This window comes from Rhinichthys klamathensis, unplaced genomic scaffold (genome assembly GCF_029890125.1).
Source record: "Rhinichthys klamathensis goyatoka isolate OS25496 unplaced genomic scaffold, OSU_Roscu_1.1 h1tg000040l_1, whole genome shotgun sequence".
Lineage (NCBI taxonomy): Eukaryota > Metazoa > Chordata > Actinopteri > Cypriniformes > Leuciscidae > Rhinichthys > Rhinichthys klamathensis.
Window position 1 is genome coordinate 12431053 of NW_026606587.1, and position 22413 is coordinate 12453465.

A 22413-nucleotide genomic window follows, 5' to 3' on the forward strand; every position below is an offset into this window, starting at 1 on the left:
AGCGGGACGAGCTCTGGAGTCGCTGGCCTCGCCGCCTTCATCTGCCGTACCTGCTGCGCTTTCCGGCGTTATATATCCTTTCAAATACTCTGTGTGTATTTCTCTGTTGAGAAGTGTTTGTTCGCTTACTTGACGCGACTTACACTTCTCTCACAAAAAGAGCAGCGTCTTTTTAAAGATGCCTTCCTGTGGCTCGTGCCGCGCCCCGCTCAGCGATGGAGATCGACACGTCATCTGTGTTTCCTGTCTGGGTGAGGATCACGCGGCTATCGCGCTCGCTGACGGCGGATGCCCTCATTGCGAGTTTTTGCCCATGGTGACTCTGAGGACGCGCCTGGCATCATTCTCCGAGCCTTCACCACAGCCCGCCGTGACGCCGCGCCGTAAAAAGCGCCGCGCCCAGCGCGCTCCCGAGCTGATCTCCAGCCCGCCAAAGCTCGCCGGTTCGCCCGCCTGCTTCGCCGGCTTCGCTCGAGTCGCTCACTGACGGACAACGGCCGCCGCCTGCCGCCGCGTCCATCCACGAGCCTGACGAACCCTCCGAGGCGTGTTCTCTTCTGGCGTCCGATAGTGAGGATTGGGCGAGCTCCGTGGATCTCCCCTCCGCTAGCTTTTCCCGCCAGACCACTGGTAAGAGAGCCGGCATTGAGACTGAGCTGATGCGTCTGCTCTCTCAGGCCGTTGAAAGCATCGGCCTCGATTGGGAGGCGCCCGCGCAACCGCCGCGCAACAGGCGAGCTCTGTGGACCTCCGCCTTCTGTCCGCGAGTCGTCAAGGAAACGGGCCAGCATTCTACCCCGCCCCCCATGGGCGTGCGTCACCGGCAAATGAGTAAAGAGTGTGTTTTAGTTCCCGCCGAGGCCGGATTAATCTCCATTTCTCAAACATTTCTCAGCTCCTAGTTTGAGCGGCTGAAAATGTCATTATTGCAGCAATGAGCCTGTTGTATAACACGCACACCTGCATACAAACGCCGACACACACAAAACTGTGATGACGCTCTCTTATCTGCTTGCGCTAGTGTAGTTCTCCCTGTGGCCCAGTGGCGGAACCTGAAGCTTTCACGCGGGAGACCCGCGGAGGCCAGCCGCGGATAGTTGTAATACACTGACAGCCAATCATATTGTAGCATTTTGATCCCGCTGTCCATGGTACTGAATTGTATTTTCTTGTCCATGGTACTGAAATGCTTCACTAGTTATTAAGAATTTCAAATGAAAGGCAGGTTAAAATCTACATCCGTTCAGTTTGAAATGTGTATATTAGAGGAAGGCCCAAATTCTAGTATGTAATATCAGTATCATATGTAAAATTATACAGCAAAAATAATTCATAACTCAAGACTGATCCTCTGTTAAATTCAGTACCAAGGACAGTGGGCTAAAATGCTGCAATCTGATTGTGAGTGAATTACAAATAACCTATTTGACCTTTAAAATAATCTGACTAGTGTTATAAGATGAAATCAAGCGAAACAAGTTTTTTACTTAAAATCAATGTTTTATTAAACATATTTAAAACATTCTGTTGAAATTGTTAAAACAACCAAGTATAACTAAGGAATGTATAGCTGCAGCAAAGCAATGGGATGGGGCTAACAATAGGGACTGAAAACAAGCGAGTATATAGGCCTATATAAAAAAAAGTTTATAATGAGTAATAACTATACAGATCCTACCCAAGAAAAAAGAACAAGATTAATTAGATTTATTTACACAAGGAAATAACAACAAAATCAATCACATTAATCAGTACACAATTTACAAATAGTTACAATTTACCAGAATATGATCCGTTTAGATCTCCTGAGGTAGGATGGATGTCATGTTAAGGACAGGACGTGAAGAACAAAAACAATGACAGATTAAAATGTGTATGTATTTGAAAGGAACAGATGGAGCAACAGAATGGTGCAACATGAAAACAACGGATGATTAAAATATGAAATGCATCAAGTTCAGAATTTCTATTTCTTTCTCTCTGCTGCCCATCTCTCCTTTTCCATGACATAGAATGATGAGGCTTGAAATTCCCTCCATGTCATTTCCTGTGCCATGCCTCTGTCTTTATATAAGGCGAGGACTTTAGTTGGGCAGTAAATGTATTTTCCTGCCACTCCTGGAAACCCTGTGTGAATATGTTTGCTGTTTGGGCCCTGCTTTAGCTCTGTGCGACAGAAACGGCACAACCTTCCCTGAGGTTGAGGGTCCGGGAGTTTCCTCTTCTTTTCAGCTTTGTCTTCCACTCTGCGCTTTGTTAATTGCAGTTCACGCTGAAAGAAGTCAGTCTGTGCAAACTCTTCAAAGGCCATTCTAGGATTTGTCAGTCCCTCCATAGAATAGGCTTTAAACACCTTTGTGGAGCAGTAGTGATATCTAACAGGCCCTTGTTGATAAAAGTGATGAATTGATGATCCGTCACTTTGGTAGCGGGATTTTGGCTGCCCACACGCAAGACATTTTTTCGTCTGTCTGGGTTTTTGTTGCTGCTGCTGTTGCTGCTCCTGCTGATGTAGCAATATGTCCTGTACTATTTTCTGTACATTCTCCTGTGTTAGTTGCTTCTCAGATGCTGGCTGTGAGATCGGATCTGCTGGATTCACAATGGCTGGTGGCAGTTCTACAACTGGGACATGGACTGTCTCACTTCCCTCAGTTAAACTTTGCCACAGTTTTTGTGTCTCCAAAAGTTTTTCTGGACTCGTGTTCAGTGATGAACTTGTGTTTAACTGTTTAGCCAGGTGTTTTATGTACTGTGTTATATGGTATTTAGTTGTGGGATGAAGCAGACTGTTTGGATCTGTGGCAGACCGATGGACCATAGCTGCATAGTCTTGATCCACAAGCTTCAACATGTCTTTCTGTCCATGGTAATTGTCTAGGAGGCCGTCTATAGCCTCCTTCATTGATGATGTCCAGCGTTTGTGGTCCAAGACGAACACTCGTCCACCAGTCTTGATTGGTCCAGTGCGGGCACTCCTTGGTGAGGACTGCAAAGGCAGGGGTGGGGTACTAGAGGTTTCTGGAACAAAGAAAAAGTGAATTGTTATTTTACTCATTTTCTGAGATGATGATTTTCAATTCTATTTAAAATGTTGGTCCTGGAAATTAGTATTAACTTACCCATTTTAACTGGAGGTTCCATGCTTCCTTGGGACAACATCTGTACCTTATGGATTGCAGCAGGTTTAATTTGGGGGGACTGGGACACAGGCACAGTAGTGGGTGGTGTTGGGTCAGGGGGGAGAGACACAAGAACAGAAGTATCTTTCTTTTGCACCCTATGTTTGTTCCAATCAAGTTGAACTGGACGGCACTCTGGCTCTCTGTATTCAAGGCCAAACTTCTCTCCCGTGTCCCTGTCAGAGAGGTGCAGTACAGGGTACTTCTCTTTCCCAGTCACTCTCTTTGAAGCAGAGTTTAGCTCAGTTATCAGTACTGGATCAAACACAGGTGGGAGGATTACATCTGGCTGCTTAAGGTCCAGAAGCCTCTTGTAGTTCCACCCCTGTCATTCCCTGGGCCTGGAACAATTCGCAGGACACATGAGTTCCAGTAATCCACTGGGCCTGGTGGAAATGATACCCCTCCTGTTGTGAGGTCCCTCTGACTGGAATCCATATGGGGACTTTTGCACCTTCACCAGGGACATGATTAAGCTGCAGAGTTCCCCCATACCTGTACAGGATTCCCTCTGTGACCTCAGGGTCACTGAGGCACCCACGGAGAATGTGCACCCTCTGGATACGCCATGTCTTCAGCATCGAAGGTTTGAAGAGAGGTAAGTTGTTTGGGTCTGTGGTTAGGTGGAAATGCAGAAGAACTTTCTCCACTCTGTCGATCAGTTCTGTTGGCTGTGGAATTCTGGTCCTACAGTGCTCTCTGATGTGCTGTTTTGTAGGATTTGATGGCTGAATTCCACAGAACTGATAAGCATCCCTGAGCTTCTGCAGGTCCTCCTGATCCACGACAGAAAAGGCAGCAGAGAGGAGCTGACAAAAGGTGCTGTAGAGGGGATGATGCTCTGAAGTGCACTCCCGTGTGAAACGCCTCATACAGTGAAACAAATCCAACTTGACCACAATGTTGGGGTTGTATTGTGTACGGGATGCACAGGTGTTCTCCAAAGGCCCAGCAGTGGCCTCAGTGATGATAGATTGTGTGGTACTCCAGGCATCCCAGTTGAGGTGCTCTCCGTGGTGAAGGTCAGGGATTTTGAATGGTGCGCAGCAATCCCTGAACACAAGTAGACGGAAATGATTAGAATTACAAAAATTACTCTTTGATAGGGATGTAACGATTCATTTACAATCGGTTGAAAATCGATAAAAATATGTGATGATTTATGTCGGTTGAGATGTTAAACAAATCCTGATACACATTTTAAACAGCAGGGATGTTTACTCTATTTTAATATAATTTGTTGATTTTTTTATGGCATATTTTTCTAAATGTTTTCTTCTTTTTTTTTAAATCTTGCTAGTGTAATGATACAAATTATAACATTAATAAATAACATTATTAAAATGTGAAACCCTGTCAATGTGTCACTAATTTTACCGTCTTTTTATTTCTGCTATTCCTCTGTGCAAGATGAGTGTGTCAGTTTTAAAAAGAAATGTGCAGCATTTTGTCTGAGGACAATAAAAGGACACTTTTTAATTTACAATTTGTCTAAAATCCCTTTTGTTTAAAAAAATCGTATCGTGAAACCAGTATTGGGATTCGTATCGCATCGTGAGTTGAGTGAATCGTTACATCCATACTTTTTAAGAGTCACAAATATCATGTATGTTAGTGATAGTGGAAGGAGATATTTCTCACCTGTCTACCCAGTGGTAATTGGCCTTCTCCACCCCTGCACCATTGTACCTCCTTGCTAACCCCTGGTACATGGGTTCAAGGGACTTCTCTCTCTCAGACTGCACCATCACCCAGGAGGCAATCATCCAATTCTCATTCATAACTGCATAGCTTGACATGGTACCAGATGACAAGGTCACTTTTCGTGCCACCTTCCTGGTGTGGTCAGACCGCAAGACCTGTCCAAAAGTGCCCTGCAGGAGCTTAGTGATAGCCGGCTGTTGGCGCCGGTACTCATCAATGAGGCAGTCAGTCAGGTAGTGAGCAGAGACAGAGACTCCACACCACCCATCTGCATCATCGTAGGCTCCAAAAGACTGTGGCATGTTATCCTTCCTCACAAGGTGACCAAGAGTCGTCTGCCCGTAAACCCCAGCCTCAGCATCCCAGACGTTCTGTATGCTGTGAAGATATGCCAGGTGAGCTTGTTCATATTTAAGGTGCATCAGCTCATTCACCTGGTTTGCCATGTCTGAAGGTGACTTGCCAGTGCGCCTCAGCTCGTGAAGCACAGACTTACAAATGGCCTTTTTGTAAGTTAGGAAGGCTGGCAGAATGTTTGTGAACCGTTTTGGCAGTTTCTCCGTCCACTGAGGACTGTCAGCAAACCAGATCCTCTTGCACATCCTGCAGCGGAGACGTGAAGCAAAGATGTAGTATTGTCCACTGGTGCCAACAATCACTCGAGGCCTGCCCACACCGGCTGAGACTATATCTGGCTTTGGACAACCATGAAGACATGGGAGAATACAATTATTTCTCAGTCTCACCATGATGTCACTTTCTGGTTTCCAAATAAAAAATGGATGGAGCTGAAAGAAATTGCGGGATGGGAGCACTGACACAGTGTCAATGAGTTCTGGCTGTGGCGGGAGACGCAATAATGAAAGGGCGTTTCCTGGCTTGAGCAAATGGTGAGACCCAGGCCACAGTCCCAGAGATTGGAGCTCTGTCTTCATCCACATTTTCTGATGATAAGAACAGGTCCAATGGCTTATATCCTGATCTGGTCTCTGTGCCGGTGGGGCAACAAAAGCAGAAGGCCCTGCTGTGGGAACAAGGAAAAACAAAAACATAATTAGTGACTTGTTTTCCATTTATTCCAAACATCTAATAACAAACATGTATTCATTACTTAAATTAGCTTTTTGTTTCTGCCTTACATTAATACATTATTAGCTAACTGTCATTTTTATATGTCAATTTCTGAAACGCATAACCGATAACATCACTTTGAATTGTAAAGAACTAGACGCATGCATTTTCTGTAAAGCTGCTTTGAAACGACATGTATTGTGAAAAGTGCTATGCAAATAAATTTTAATTTAAATTGAACTTAGTATTTTTCACACATTGTATTATCACAGATTGCATAATAAATGAAAACATATTTTGGCCATAGTAACATCTTCAGAGTAGTTGTGAGATAAAAACATCTTACTGTGTGGTGTCTCAGATGTACGAGGGGCTGGTCTGAGTGTCGATGGGGGAACACCAACAGAAGGAACACCTGAGAGAACAAGAATAAAATAGAAAAAGTAGATTAGTGCAATGCCATCAGGGATGGGCAGTATTTCAGATACATGTATTTAAAATACGTATTTGAAATATAAAATACTATTTTGCATTTGAATGTCTTTGAAAAAAGAAATAAAATATATTTTGTATTTAAATACATGTAGGTGTATTATTTTAGTATTTTCAAAATACTGTATTTGTATTTAAATACATTTTCTCCACACAGTATTTGAGATTTTATTTTTATCCATTTCAACTGAGGTATTTTGTGTTTTTATTTTAAATAAATTTTTTCATGTATTTATGCCCATCTGTGGATGTCATAACATTTACACTTTTTATTCTTCTCATTATAGACTCCACAATAAAGGACACAGTTGGGCCCAGTAACACTTGAGAAAGGAGTTATGAAAACATCTTACTGTGTGGTGGCTCAGGTGTATGAGGGGAAGAGGAGTTCTCAGAAGGTGGGAGGGTTCCTGAAAAGATCAATGTATGGTTAAGTTAAAACCAATAAACCTGATTGCTTTATATTGCATAATTTATTTATTAACCTAATTACCCTATTTGTTACCACTGCTGTATAGCCTTGAAGAAACTTATAACACCCATATGGGCCAAATAAAATAACACCAAATAAAACTGAATATAAAAAAACACACCTGGTGCTGAGACATTCACCAGAAACTGCAGTTCAGAAGGAAGGGGCACAGGTCTCTTCACTGTAGGCATGGCCGGACCACAAGGAAGGAAAGACAAGCGGATAACAAAACCATTAACCCAGTAAATTATTGAAGTATAACTGATATTACCAAAGTGGATAAGACAATTGATTTATTGGATTAATATGAAAGATGGAGAAACAAATTACACTGCAATTACCATCTACTAGTGACTCGTGCGGTTTCCTTTGAGTGTCAGCAGGTGGCCTGGACAGTGAAGCAGCTGGTTCTAAAATAGACATTATTATGTCAGTTAGAAACATGAAACAATCACTCTTGGTAAAGACACAAACCACTAAAATCTTACTTCACCTGCTAAGTCTTATAAATTCAAGGGGTACTTCATTCTGATATATTTGAATGGTAATACACTTTATTCTTACACACATTTTTGTATGGATTGATGCTCAATTATAATAATATAAGCCTTTATAAGTCTAAGCAGGGGAAGCAATATGATTTTTCCTACCCTAAATAACATGCTTAAGGAAAAAAATTACTTTGTTACTTACCCTCACCATTGAGGAAATCAATTCATGAACCATATTGGTTGCTATAGGAACATCAGCATGCAAACATAACATTAGTGGAACATGAACATGGCCAGAACATGACCAGAACACACAAAACACACAAAAGAACGGTTAAATTCATGGTTGCGTTTTAAAGAGCAATTCATTGTGGCTCGATCCAACATGTGTGAACTTTTATGAAACCTATTTCAATTCCTGTGGCTTGTCCCGGTACAGCAAATGATGATGATGATGATGATGATGATGAAGCAGCATCATCTGGCAACACACAAAAAGATTCAATGGTATAGCAGACTCGCATTTAATGACACTGTTTGAGCCAAACTCAATTTTGAATGTTCACTCAGTAGAACGTCTGTACTTACAACACTGAACCAGTTCCTTGGTGGGCGATATACTCAGCATTGCTTTCTCCAGGTCCTCATCATCATCCATCCCTGTGACACAGACAGAAAAAATACATTGTAGTGCAATTATTTTGGTTAAAAGCATGTGTTCCATGACTGAGTTGTATTTTGATGTAAATGAATAGGTACAAAAAAAACTAATACATTTTTTGCATACTGAATAAAAAAAACCTACTCATGGGTTCATCAGGTGCACTTGAGGCAAGAACTGGTGGAGAGGGGACAGAGGCTGACTCCTTGTTTCTCAGGTACTGTTGCAGTCTGTACATCTGAGTCCCCGAAAAACACTTAGTCCTCATGATGAAGGCTGCATAGCCATCAGCCCTGCTGTCCCACACCTCCCGCCAGGTGCTCTTGGCACGAGAGCCAAAGCCAACAAGCTGGTCGTCCTCTGAGACTGCTCGAGTTGTGGGCTTTTCCGACTCATAACATAGAAGAGATTTGATTTCTTCAAAGCTCCGGGCATAGCCCACAAAGCTAAACAAGCTGGCCTTACTGTGCCCCTCGTTCATAAACACTCCAGCAGCCTCTTCTTTCTCTGTGTGCTTTATGAGGTAGATTGTGTAGCCTACATCATTTTCCAAAAGCCACCGGAAGGATTTCCCCTTATATTTACCAAACTGCAAGATGTATTCCCCCAGCACCTCTGCCCTGTCTGAGGCATCCCCTCCTCTCTGACGGACCACAGTCAGGGCATTTTGTTTGACTATATCCTCCCTCAGAGGTGCAGACTTGTCCTGCAGAGAAGGGTTGTCCTTGAGCAGCTTAGCTGCATCAGTTGGATCCTGACGGAGGTATCCTCGAGGTCCCTTGCGGAAAACAACTTTCATCCTCCCTGGAAAGAAACTGAATTTTTTTTGCATGCTGGCCTGTGACATATGAGGGGAAAAAAAACTATTAGATGTATATATTAAATTTACGTCTTTCATTTTTTTAAAATATTTTTTGTATCGCTGCTTTAGATTTTAGTATACAGAAGCTGCTCTGGGTTAAATTTGACTTATTTAAAGGTCTCCAGAGGGGGTCATATCAAGAAAGGAATCGAAACGTGGAAAGAGTACCTATTAAGGTGCTCTGAACTCTATGCACCCCTCCATTTTAATGGCTTTTTGCATTACTGACATTTGTTTACACTGCCATTTGCACAGCTCTTTTACAAATAGATCAGAATCATTCAGATCTATAAATTTGTAAATATGTTCATATTCTTGTGTTTTATCTGTATTAATTTAATGCCATGTATGTCCTATGTAGGCTACTATGTTCATGCGCAACAGTGGGAAATATATGGATATTGAGATTTTACTACAAAAGAATCTACTAATAATGTAATAGTATGTACTGTACTATTTTTATTGGTAAGAATAGTCATTTTAGTGGTAAAACCATGGATAATTCTCATACGTTCTCACAGGGACAGCGAGTGAACATTTTAACATCTCGTTTTTGAACTATTTAATATATGCAATCTCATAAATATTACAAAAGTTGAAAATAATGGTCAAGCCAACAGATGACTTGTTAAAGATGACAAACAGTTAAGTTAGCAAGCTCATGGAGCATTATATCACGGGGAAAACCAATCTGATACAAATATAACATTTAATTTAACATTTTATCCAAGACTAAACGAAACCATTACACACAAAAAAAACGAAACAGAAAAACGAAAATGCAAGGTAGCCTACTAGCATTTGTGTGAATTCGTCATATGAGAAAAGAAAACCAGGCAGGGCATGCTGACGTTTTTGCATAAAGTTTTAACATTACTAGTAAAAGATGAGATAAAATAAAGTATCGTACCTTAGTCAGATGTGTTGAAATATGATGAATGCGGTGAGGTTTCTCTCTCTTCGAGTCGCGATGAAAATGGCTACTTTAAATTTTCCCGGGGCTGCCAAAACACGGAAGAGCGCCAAGAGAGCGTTAGTGGCCGAAATAATATTGCATCCGTAGTGGTTTAGCACTACCATTGAAAATGAATGGGAAACGGTTTAGGGCCGTTTAGCTGAACAATCCACGGCCGCCGCGTGTTCGATCCCGGCTCTCGCAGCAGATAAAAAATTTAGTCTCGCCGCGGCCAGACTTCCACCGAAACTTTTCGCTCGTTCAGTTCCAGATAATGCGACTGTTCCAGTGTATTTTGCAGTAAACAAGCTGGTACCACGGCCCGCTTGCCTGCACATAAAGGCCGTTTCCATGGCGACCCAGAAAAATCATTGTATTTCTGGTTTTCCGGCCACAGCCGATGGTGTTATAAGTGTAATAAAATGCTCACAGCCCAGTGTTCATTTCTACACACAAACACAGCCCGCCACGGTACAGGGCTCGCACAATTGTGCATTAAATGTAGTGAATGTGCCCACAACCCAGTGCCCACATACACTACCACGGTTTCTGTAAAACGAAACCAACACAAGTCTTCCTAGCCTCCTAGGAAATTGACGGTGTTTCAGTCTCGCCGTGGCCAGACTTCCACTGAAATTTTCGCTCGTTCAGTTCCAGAAAATGTGACTGTTCCAGTGTATTTTGCAGTAAGCAAGCCAGTACCATGCCCGCTTGCCTGCACACTAATGCTGTTCCCACGGCGACCCAGATAAATCACATAAATGGTGTATTTTCTGATATTCCGGCCACAGCCGATGGTGTTATGAGTGTATTGAAAATGCCTACAACCCAGGGCTCATTTCTACACACAAACACAGCCCGCAAAAATGCAGGGCTCGCACAAACAATCCGGCCACGGCCGATGGTGTTATGAGTGTTGTAAGAATGCCCACCCAGTGCCCATTCCCACACCCAGACACAGCCCGCCACGGTGCAGGGCTAGCACAAATAAACTCGACTCAGGTCGATTGTGCAAACAATGTAGTAAACGCGCCCATGTCACCATGCCCGCTCACACTACATGCTGCGTGTCCCATGGTTTCTGTAAAAACGAAACCAACACACATTCAGTCGGCCATGAACGACAGTGTTTTCAGTGTATTAAATGTGCCCGCAGCCCCGCGCCCACATTTTCTCACAGACACGCCGATTCCCACGGGATCTCCCCCTGCTCGCTTTTTCTGCACAATCTGCCATAAAAAAGCTGAGCGCGGCCAGGTCGCCCGCTGTGATCAGCGCGCCCCCCGCCTCGAACGCTGTAAACACGGTGTTGTGTTCCCAGTATGCCCAGGCTCTCGAGCTGCCGTTTTGTCGCGGCCAGAGCCCGGATTTCATTCTGCCTCTAGCTATTCACGCAGATGCGTGGTCAAAGCTTCCCGGGGTTTCAGAATGGGTGCTGAACACTATAAAGAGAGGCTATTCGCTACAATTCGCTCGACGCCCGCGCCGTTATACGGCGCGCGTCGAAACTACGGTGAAAAACGAAGTATCTCATCTACTTCGTGCCGAAATAGCGAAACTACTGAGCAAAGGGGCTATAGAACCTTTATCTCAGGCTCAGAGCGAAGGGGGCCTATACAGCAGATATTTTCTGGTACCGAAAAAGGATGGGGGTCTCAGACCCATTTTAGATCTGCGGCAGCTGAACAGAGTGCTTGTGAAGCGCCAGTTCAGAATGCTTACGACCAGGAAAATCCTCGCGCAGGTGCGCTTCGGGGACTGGTTTATGTCGATAGATCTGAAAGACGCCTATTTCCAAATACAAATAGCGTCCCATCACAGGCGATTTTTGAGATTCGCCATCGAGGGCCAGGCATATCAATACACAGTCCTGCCGTTCGGCCTGTCCCTAGCGCCTCGTACATTTACGAAGTGCATGGACGCGGCGCTCGCGCCCCTGAGACTTCAGGGCATGCGAGTTCTGAACTACTTGGACGATTGGCTGATTCTAGCTCGATCACGATCGGAGCTCATAGAACACAGGGCCGCATTGCTCGAACACCTCGAGAAGCTGGGCCTCACAGTCAATTGGGCGAAGAGCTCACTGTCTCCCAGTCAGAAAATTTCCTTTCTGGGAACCGTGTTGGACTCGCTGTCCATGACAGCACGCCTGTCACCAGAGCGCGTGCTAAATATTCAGCGCGGCGTGAAATCCTTCCGCCACGGCGCGATAGTCCCGCTCAAAAGGTTTCAGAAAATGCTGGGGCTGATGGCCTCAGCAGCCTCTGTACTCCAGTTGGGCCTGCTCCGCATGCGCCCACTGCAGATGTGGCTGAAGACGCGGGTTCCACCCAGGGCATGGACAGCGGGTCTGTTTCGCCTCAGGGTCGACCTTCAGTGCGTTTCAGCTCTGAAACCTTGGAGAGAAACCGACTGGTATCAGTCAGGTGTAAGTCTGGGGACCGCTTCGAGCGTGAAGGTGGTGTCTACGGACGCCTCCACCTCGGGGTGGGGAGCGCTGCTCGAGGGCAGACCGCTAGCTGGCCTGTGGTCAGAACGGGAAAAGCTCCTTCACATAAACTGCTTGGAGATGATAGCAGTCGACAAAGCGCTACGGCGTTTTTGTCCCCAGATAACAGGCCACCACGTCTTGGTCCGGTCGGACAACATGTCGGTGGTGGCATACATAAATCGCCAGGGCGGCGTCAGGTCACGAAACCTTTACAGGTTGACGGAACGCCTCCTGGTTTGGGCTCAGCACAACCTGCTCTCACTGAGAGCGGCGCACGTGCCTGGTCACCTGAACGTGGGACCAGACAGACTGTCCAGGAACAACGTTCCAGCAGGGGAATGGTCGCTGCACCCGCAGACGGTCCAGCTGCTGTGGAAAACATTCGGCAGAGCTCAGGTGGACCTATTCGCGTCCCAAGAAAACGCTCATTGCCCGGAGTTTTTCTCGAAAAGCAAGGACGCGCTGGCTCATGTTTGGCCCCGCTGCCCCCTGTATGCTTTTCCTCCTGTCTCGCTCCTGCCTCAGGTGTTGGAACGAATCAGGGAAAACGGATGCCCAGTGCTGCTTGTAGCCCCGCTCTGGACGAACCAGACGTGGTTCCCTGCCCTGATGCAGCTGACCAGCACTGCCCCATGGCCTGTACCATTGAGGAGAGACCTCCTCTCTCAGGCGGAGGGCTCGATCTGGCACCCTCGCCCGGAGTTATGGTCCCTGCACGCATGGGCCATCAACGGGTACCCGCTAGCCTCCCAGAGGGAGTGTTAAACACGATCGCGCAGGCTAGAGCTCCGTCTACCAGGCGGCTCTACTCCTCGAAATGGTCTGTTTTCTCTACATGGTGTCAGGCCCAGAGCCTTTCACCTGTGGAGTGCGGGGTTGCGGAAGTGCTTTCCTTCCTTCAAGAGCTACTGGATAAGGGCAGGACCCCATCCACGCTCAAAGTATATGTGGCGGCCATAGCAACGTTTGCAAAACCGGTGTCTGGCCAGTCGCTTGGGAAAAACGACTTAGTCGTGCGTTTCCTTAGGGGAGCTCGGAGGCTGAACCCTCCAAGGCCCCCTTCAGTCCCGACGTGGGACCTTTCCACGGTCTTGGAGGCCATGAAAGGCGCCCCGTTCGAGCCAATCCAGCTGGTGGACATGAAACACCTGTCGTTCAAGACAGTGTTTCTCATGGCTCTCGCTTCAGTGAAGCGCATAGGGGACCTACAGGCGCTTTCAGTAAGCGCGTCGTGTATGGAGTTTGGGCCTAATGACTCAAAGGTCATTCTCAAACCGAAACACGGGTATGTCCCGAAATCCCTCAACACGCCGTTCAGGGCCCAGGTCATTTCCCTGTCTGCCCTTCCGGTTCTCAGTGAGGAGGAGGATGCAAGTCTCCTCTGCCCCGTCAGGGCATTGAGAGCTTATGTGGCACGCTCGTCTGTTTTCAGACAGACGGAGCGGCTTTTTGTTTTGTTCGGCGGGCGTTCCAAGGGACTCGCCGCCTCAAAACAGAGCCTATCCAGATGGATAGTGGATGCCATCGCGCTCGCTTACTCTGCGAAGGGCTTACAGTGCCCCTTGGGTGTCAGGGCGCATTCCACGAGAGGCGTGGCCTCTTCGTGGGCATGGTCTAGCGGGGTTTCCCTGCAAGATATCTGTACGGCCGCGGGCTGGGCCTCGCCGTCTACATTTATAAAATACTATAACCTGGAGGTACCCGCCTTACAAGCTAAGCTTTTGGCGGTCTAAATTCAGTGCTATCTGCCCCGCTCTGCGGCCCAGATGCTGAGTTTACTGCAGCCCCATGAGTGTTGACTCACGTATGGCCGCCCAGATCAGGCTGAATGCTTTCACCCTGGCTGCGCGTTTGATGGTCATATAATAGCCCCGCTGGGTGCTTTTTTTATAGGGAATGACGCTTCCAGCCTCTCTTCCTTTGCTCTATGTGAGTTTATGGTGATTATGCACTACATGAGCCCTGGGCTTCGGCCCCTGGGACTTTGGTGTTGGATCCCTTTACGCACGGCGTGTTGCATTGTGTTCCCCTAGCGTAAAGCTATTACGCAGTACGAGAGATACTCTCGTAAGAGAACGTACTCGGTTACTAACGTAACCTCGGTTCTCTCTAGAGAGGGAACGAGTACTGCGTATCTTGCCGTGCGTGGAATACGCTCTGGTTCGCTTCAGCGATAAAAACCAGCTTGTATCAGCCTAACGAGCATATTTATAGGGCGAGACCACGCCCCTTCTGGCGGGACGTGACGATATGGGCGCGAATTGCCCCCATTGGTCATTACGTCACGCAGAGTCTCTCTCGATAGGCTGCTGCATTTGCTGCAGAGCAACCAATAGGCGCGCGAGCTGTTTCGCCTATGTTTGCTTGCTGCTGCAAAGCGTTTTGCATTAATAAAAAATTAAAGGATAATTTTTGGCTTCAATATCTCGCGGAAAAGAGTTTTTCCCCTAGCGTAAAGCTATTACGCAGTACTCGTTCCCTCTCTAGAGAGAACCGAGGTTACGTTAGTAACCGAGTACGTTTTTATGTCTCCACTGTTCGATCGCGCCCGCGTGTCTCTCTCTCTCTCGCCCGTGCCTACTCTCTCTCTCTCTCTCTCTCTCTCTCGCGCGACACACACACACACACACACACACACACACACTCCAGCATTGCAATCTTGACATCGCAGCCTGTTCATTATGCTGTGTTCACATCAAACGCGAATAGAGCGAATTATCCAATAATGTTTCGCAATTCTAGCCTGCATGGCATGCAGATGAAGGACACTCATTTTCTGCTTATCAATCGCCGGTTACTGAAGAGGAACCCAGCAGCACGAGACAACGATGGCGCAACCAAACTGACACGTTACATGATTGCCTGAGCGTGTCACTCCCTACGTTGCTAGGTTACCAGAGAGCGAGTGCCTTGATAATGCAACCAAGCTTCGCAACCTGTGGTTTCTTCCGACGAAGAAAAAAAATATCGAACGTTTTATCGAACACATTTTTTATTGATATCGATCACGTGTCTATCGCGATACATATCGTTATCGTTTTATCGCCCAGCCCTAGTTGCAATGGTGCTAATTTTAAATAGATTCTGCATTGTATAGTGGAATGAAATAGCCTATATTGCCATGGCTATTTTTAAACATGTAGACTTTACATTTAGCTACACATAAAGAACTGAACTTCTAGTGGCGCTTTTCCATTACCAGTACCAGCTCGACTCGACTCGCCTTGGCTCGCCTTGGCTCGCCTCGACTCGGCTCGCTTTTCGCTCCGTTTTCCATTGCAGAAAGTACCGCCACAAATAGTACCCGGTCGTCATAGCGACGCATTTCGTTCCTCGTTGCCCCATCAAGCTCTCGCTGGATCCTCTCTTCGGCAACCAAACAAAGGAATGTCTGCACCTCCTCGTTTGACCACGGCGTATTCTTCCGAGTTGCCATAATAATAGTAGAAAGTTTAGTAACTATCTCTGGCCAAACTATTTAAAATACTCCATCTGGCGCGTGCAATGATGACGCAGATTCTCTGTGACCAATCAGCAGTCGGCATTGTTTTCACGTCACATTTTAGTATCGGCTTAGCTCGCCTCAGCTCGCTTGGAACCTCGCCGGAGGTGGTACGAAAAAAAGTACCCGAAAGCAGGTACAGGTACAACTTTTACACAGTGGAAAACTAAACAAAGGCGAGTCGAGCCGAGCCGAGCCGAGGCGAGCTGGTACTGTGTAGTGGAAAAGCGCCAAAAAACTACCCCTATTAGCCCCAATAATAATTGACGCGAGCGGGAGCAACGCAAAGTTGATTCTGCGCTAGGATGTAATGTAGCCTATTCAATGCGTTTTAAAATGTTGTAGATTTATAGGCTATAGCATGATAATCGATCAAATTAGTGATTTTGTTTTTAGACATACAATGCTGTATTATGTATAGCGTATGATAATCGATCAAATTAGTGACTATGTTTTTTTTATCCCCCCAGTTTTGTTCAACCCTTCAAGCTAAATAAAGCAACAGGTTTTTTTTTTTTTCAATGACAGAAGAAAAGTAGGCCTATGGTATTTGGGGTAAAAAGCGCGTCTGCTGTCCGGGTGATATGCACAATAAACATGATAATAAACAGCTGGCTGACTTTTCCATTTGTTGACATGGTTAGATTCAGATGGTAAATATCATATTTAAGTTGAGTGTCCACCTTATCATTATATTTATAATGAAACCATCATATTTAAAATATGATATTAATCATATCATATAATAAAATATTTATTCGTCACTAAAGCTATATTAAATTATTGTGGGATATCATTCAATGCTTTCACATTAATCTTTACTTTTTAAAATAATTTTGTTTCTGTATTTTTAATATGAACAGAATATTTATTGGAAAAAAATATTTTATTTATAAAAAATAAACTGAAAATAGTAAAAACTCTGCTAAAGTGATTTAGCAAGTCGGTACTGAAATGTAAAAATGTGGCTTTGAGCGCGGTAGGGCGGAATCATAAACACCTCTGATTGGCCATTATACTCACACGCTCATCGGATATGTCTGTGATTGGCTACAATGATCAGCGCTTAAAAACAGGTTGAAAATATACATCATGACGCTCTTCACCGAGCACAGATAAGTCTGCTTGTGCTTTCAAACGCTCACACTCCCGTTTTTTAAAACATTTTCAAACACTTCCGTGCCTTGATCATTATAGCCAATCAGATGTCGGATGAGCGCGTGAACACAACAGTGCTCAGTCAAGTCGGTACTTTTTGACAACTCTAACCTGTTCATCATATAACTTAAAGCGATCGACTCTCTACAGAAAATGTGGACTAAACTGCGAAGTATCAAAGTGGTAGTTGTGTAGCTGTCAATGGAGGGACAGATTAAAGCTCACACGCTGCTATCGCTGAAACCACTCAGCTTGCATGATGTACTTCCGCCCCAAAGTATTCACACACTATTTTTAATGATAAATTCAACATTTGTCCACAGAAAAACCACAACTTGATAACTCAACAATACGATATGTTAACACTTTTAACAATTTCTCCTGATTCTGAGAAATACGGAAGTGCATTGTGTTGTGTGCGGGGTTTACGGGTTCTACTCCTGTTTCGGCTAAAATATCTTAAATAAACCAACATATTTATATTTTCTCAACGTAGATAATCTAGATACAGTGTAATTAATAGTTTGGCTATATATTCAGTAGATATATCTTTTTACAACCCTAATTTACCCTACTTTGCAAACCAGAAAAACTACAACTATAGTGCTGATTTGTATCAAGCTGCATTGCGTAGCTATAGGGAATTGGAGTTTTTAAAACATTAGTGTTTTTCTTAGAATTGGAGGTTGTAAATAGTGAGTTGGGAGTACAGTGAGGAGTTTAGGTGGATTGTAAACACATCTATGTAATCAGATTTGAAATGTCTAATTTTTAAATGGTTTAAAATTATTTTTAACCATACTTGACAGTGTCCCAAATTGTTGACTATATTGACATGATAATTGAGGACAAGAGCTCTCTATGACAGTGGGTCCCATGCCTGTAGCCCCTTTTATTGCTTAATTATAAGCCTTCAAACATGCACCAAGGTGATGTTTCAAAGGTCAGAATGAACAGTGTATGATTATGATTCAGGCAGCATTACAGGTCAGAAGTCAGATTGGATCAGTTCCAGTTCCATCTGGTTGAAGATCGGAGTCACGCCGGTATGGAGACGAGTCTGTTGAGGATCAGTGCCGATGCCTGTCGTGTCGATGAGGCCTTCACAGGGCTGATGAGGCTGGCACCTCAGGGATGCGTCGTGGATGGGTCCAGGCGCAGGTCCACCATCTGATCTGGATACGGCCCGGATCCGGCTGACTTCAGTAGACCTCGGAATAAACAAAAAGACTAACATCAGCGTAGATGCCATTCTTCTTAAGATGTAACGAGTACATCAGGTGTTATAGGAAGTGTTCCCGCCGGTTCCGGTTGACCTAATCTATGCAGCCTATAATCATTTAACTGATTTTAATAATAGAAATGTATAATGTTCTATATGAATGCCAGGTAAAAGAGATGCGTTTTTAGTCTATAGATTAGAACTGACAGAGTGCGTCTGCTTTCCGGACAATGTTAGGAAGACTGTTCCAAAGTTTAGGTGCTAAATAGGAAAAGGATCTAGGTGTAAATTATTTATTCTGAAGCAATATTTTCAGATTTTAAATATTTAAATCTTCATATTTGTGATATTTACTTAATTGTTATTTATTTTATAAAGACTAATTTTATTACCTTATTAAATGTATGCATCATCTTTCATGTCAAATTCTTACATTTGATCAATAAATTCAGTTATAAAAATAAGACACTGTAGGTCTGTTACCCATCAAATTAAATAATTTGCACTGCAAAATTACAACTGCAATAAATAATGTTATGAGACTGATGTTTTAAATAAATGTTTGAATATACAAATAAAAAAAATGCATTTTATTAGCAACGTTAATGCTCACATAAAGCATGTAACGTAACGATAGGCTAATAATGTAAGTTAATAGCGTTTACAAACACAACTGCAATACGGTTATCTCATGTCAACACTCATGTCACGCAACATTAAAGCACATTTTATTGATTGTTTTCCCTTATTGACTAATTACAGTTTAAATGCTCGGTTTTATCATTGAAATGGTCTTACCGGCGAGCTGGATTCCTCTGGGATTGGATCTGGAGTCTTCTCTTGTATTTGTATCGGTGATTAACCAAAACATATGGATCAGGGCTTCTGAAAGCTTGTGTAACGGACGCATCCATCAGGTGCTGCGAAGCAAAAGCCTTACTATATAATATATATATATTTATATATTCATATATGCTCTAGAAGCCTGCATTTATTTGATAAAAAAAAAACAGAAATAAAACAGGAATATTCAGCATCAGCAAGGATGTGTTAAATATATAAAAAGTGATAGTGAAGACTTTTTTTAAATAACTTTTTAATAATCAAAAAATCCTGAAAAAAAGTATCACAGGTTATAAAATAAATATTAAGCACCATTTCTAACATTTGATAATAAATCAGAATATTATAAAGTTTTCTGAAGGATCATGTGACACTAAATTCAGCTTTGCATCACAGACATATATTTTAAAGTATAGTAAAATAGGAAAACCATTATTTAAAATTTTAATAATATTTCACTATATTATTTTTCATCAAATAAATCCAGGCTTGATGAGCATAAGAGACTTCTTTCAAAAACATTAAAAATAGTCATGTGTCCAAACTTATGTACTGTGTAAGTAAAAATATACATTTAAAATAAAAAGTTGTATAAATTAAAAGGTTAGGAATCATATTTGTCTCAAGAGTTTTTTATTGGGGGTGGGGGGCCTCCAACATGAATATTGCCTAGGGCCTCCTAATGTCTAGAACCAGCCCTGGGATGGATGATAACCTTCTGAGCCTACCATATCTGGCTGATAACCACTGATAACGCCCATTCAATCGAGTGATAACATTCACATTTTAGTTTTTGTACTAATTGTGGTCCGTCCAAGCCTCTTTTGGACTCCGCTTCACCGCATCAGAAGGCGAAGATTCTGCTTTTGATCTTCTATAGAGGTACATGAGGACTGAATCAGGCCTTCTGTCACCCATCGGAAGAAGGGGTGGCACAAATGACTTTAATTTCTTCAAGGAGAAATTAGTCTTCTGACGCATGTTCTGGTTCGGATCCCCAATTTCTGCCACATGTCTGCTTTTTTCTATACCGTCTTGAAAGCATTTCTTTGGCTCCTTGATGGAAGCTATCTCCTGCTTCAACCCATCTTTCTCCAGCTGAACCTCATCTTTCTCCCGCTGCAACATTGGGCTCAGAGACAAACCTTCTGGGAGATTAAAGCTGGCCTTTCGACCTTTCTTCACTTTCTTTGCCTGCTTTGTGGGAAAAGCATTGCTCTTCGGACTGAGGCTCTGAGGCACAATTTCTGGAGGATGAGTGAAGTCAACATCTTTCTCGTTCTTTAGCTCGTCTACTGAGGAAACATTCGTCTGAAGTTCCTCAACAGAAGAAGCATTCGCCTGGAGTGTCTCTTTAGAAGCAGCATTTTGCTGTAGGAACTTCTGAGGCAGGTATTGTCTCTGGGGTACAGCTCTTCGAAGTGGTGTAACCTTGACCTCTGTCTTTGTCTCCACAGACACATCACTTTGAAATGTTGCTAAGCTCGCTCTTGTATTACCGGCTGTCTCCTCAGGCACACTTTGTAGGCCATTTTCTGAACCGCCTTTGTGAACTTCACTGTTCTGTTGAGGACAATGCTTCCTGAGCAAAGAGTTGAACTGTTTTTTTAAGATGAGAGCTCTGTCTTCCTCTACTTGTGCCTTTACACGGAGCCCCTTGTCGGCACAATAAACATGCCTGCTGAACTTAGGAAAGGGCGCCAAACTCCTGACGACAGAGTTGGGGATATAGCCATCAGGAGCAACGGGCCAGATTATTTTTTTGTCGAGGAGATTCCTCTCCTTACTGATTTTATCCGACAGTTTGGTAGGTAACATCGCGAGTAAAGAGACCGTAAGCGAACAATCACGCTGTAAAAGAATGCGAGGAATCGCTAGATAATGTATGTAGCCTACTGCTATGACGTCAGCGCATTGCCACGTCAAACATTCCAAGCGCGCGCTTGTTTAAATAGCAAGCTAATCTTTAAAAGTAAACAACACGTTCAAGACAAAATTAAAATTTTTGACCACATATTACCATATTAAAATGATTTGATACATAACGTTGAATGAGCAACCTGTTTTGAGGCCCTGTAAACCGGAATATCGGACCGGCATTCTCAGCTGTCAAATAAGTTGGCTAAAAATGAGCTATTATTGTTATTTTTATTTTATTTTATTATTAATACTGATAGGCCTACTATTGTTGTTGCTGTTAATGCACAGAAATAATTTGATTACTGATGCTGCAATCGACGTGTTGGTAGGCTATAGCCTACATGTGTTTCATGTGATGATAAAAACAACAAAAAGTTCTCAAAAGTCTATTTTTAAATTTATATATTGTAATAAATATCTTGTATAAAGCGTGTATAGGAACCTACCAATCAATCAACCTACCAGGTAGATTGTACAAAATATAGCCAGTTACTTATTATGCTCCAAAAAGCTAATTTTAGATAAAATTGGAGACTAGATAGAATAAGATAATTAGTGGATTTTTTTTTTAATGTAACAAAATCGTTAGATGCAAATACAATCATAAACAATCAGCTACAACTTCACGAGGAGACAATAAAGCACCATTCACGCTCATTCATGCATAATTCATGCAGTTTGGTCCTTGAGTTTGATAGAATCAATGACAAAGAGTTTAATTTAGGAGCATTTAAATCAATCAACAATTTATAATTATATAATCTATAGCCTACTAATATAGGCCTATACTTATCTTTCTTTTATCAAGATTTCTGCACACATTTTTGAGGACTTTTGAACACAGAATTAGAGTTCACTAAATGTTTAGATGTCTATGTAATCCCACACTGCCCCCTGCAGGCATCAGCTGACTGTCCCATGGCGAAGATGGTCAGTCACTGTTGGCACCTGGATGGAGATATTCAGAGGAAGCAGGAAAGGAAAACCCCTTCATCTTTGGAGGCTATGGACAAAAAAAGACCGAGAGAGGGTGAAAGGATGGAAACAAGGTCAGAGACAAATTACTTACCAATGGTAACTGTTACTTACCATTTTGAAGTTTGTATTTTCCACTATTACATTTCATTTTGATTGTTTTTGAGCTATATATCGACACATTTACCTCATCACAGGACACTTACCAGAGAGTCTGCATTTAATAATAATATTAATCACTGCAAGCTGAGAAAGAAGTTATTCATATGCAAGATATTTCAACTTTATTTTGTCGCATCATAAATTACATTTCCACCACAGTCAGTTACTGCAATACATGCTGATGAGCAGATGTTTTATAATCACATGCCAATTAGTTCCCAAGTAATAATTCAATATTTTCAGAGAATAA

General features: G+C 43.3%; 1 protein-coding gene across 1 annotated transcript; it reads right to left on the bottom strand.

Moving 5' to 3' along the window:
- Positions 1–1959: 1959 nt before the first annotated feature.
- Positions 1960–8917, bottom strand: LOC130081787 (uncharacterized). Its single transcript, XM_056246490.1, has 9 exons — positions 8218–8917; positions 8001–8072; positions 7819–7893; positions 6803–6859; positions 6304–6372; positions 4824–5910; positions 3524–4235; positions 3123–3492; positions 1960–3021 (listed from the first exon to the last, which is right to left on the bottom strand). The coding sequence occupies exons 1-9, from the start codon at positions 8903–8905 to the stop codon at positions 1967–1969; spliced, it is 4185 nt and encodes a 1394-aa protein (XP_056102465.1). The 5' UTR covers positions 8906–8917; the 3' UTR covers positions 1960–1966.
- Between the last annotated feature and the right edge of the window lie 13496 nt (positions 8918–22413).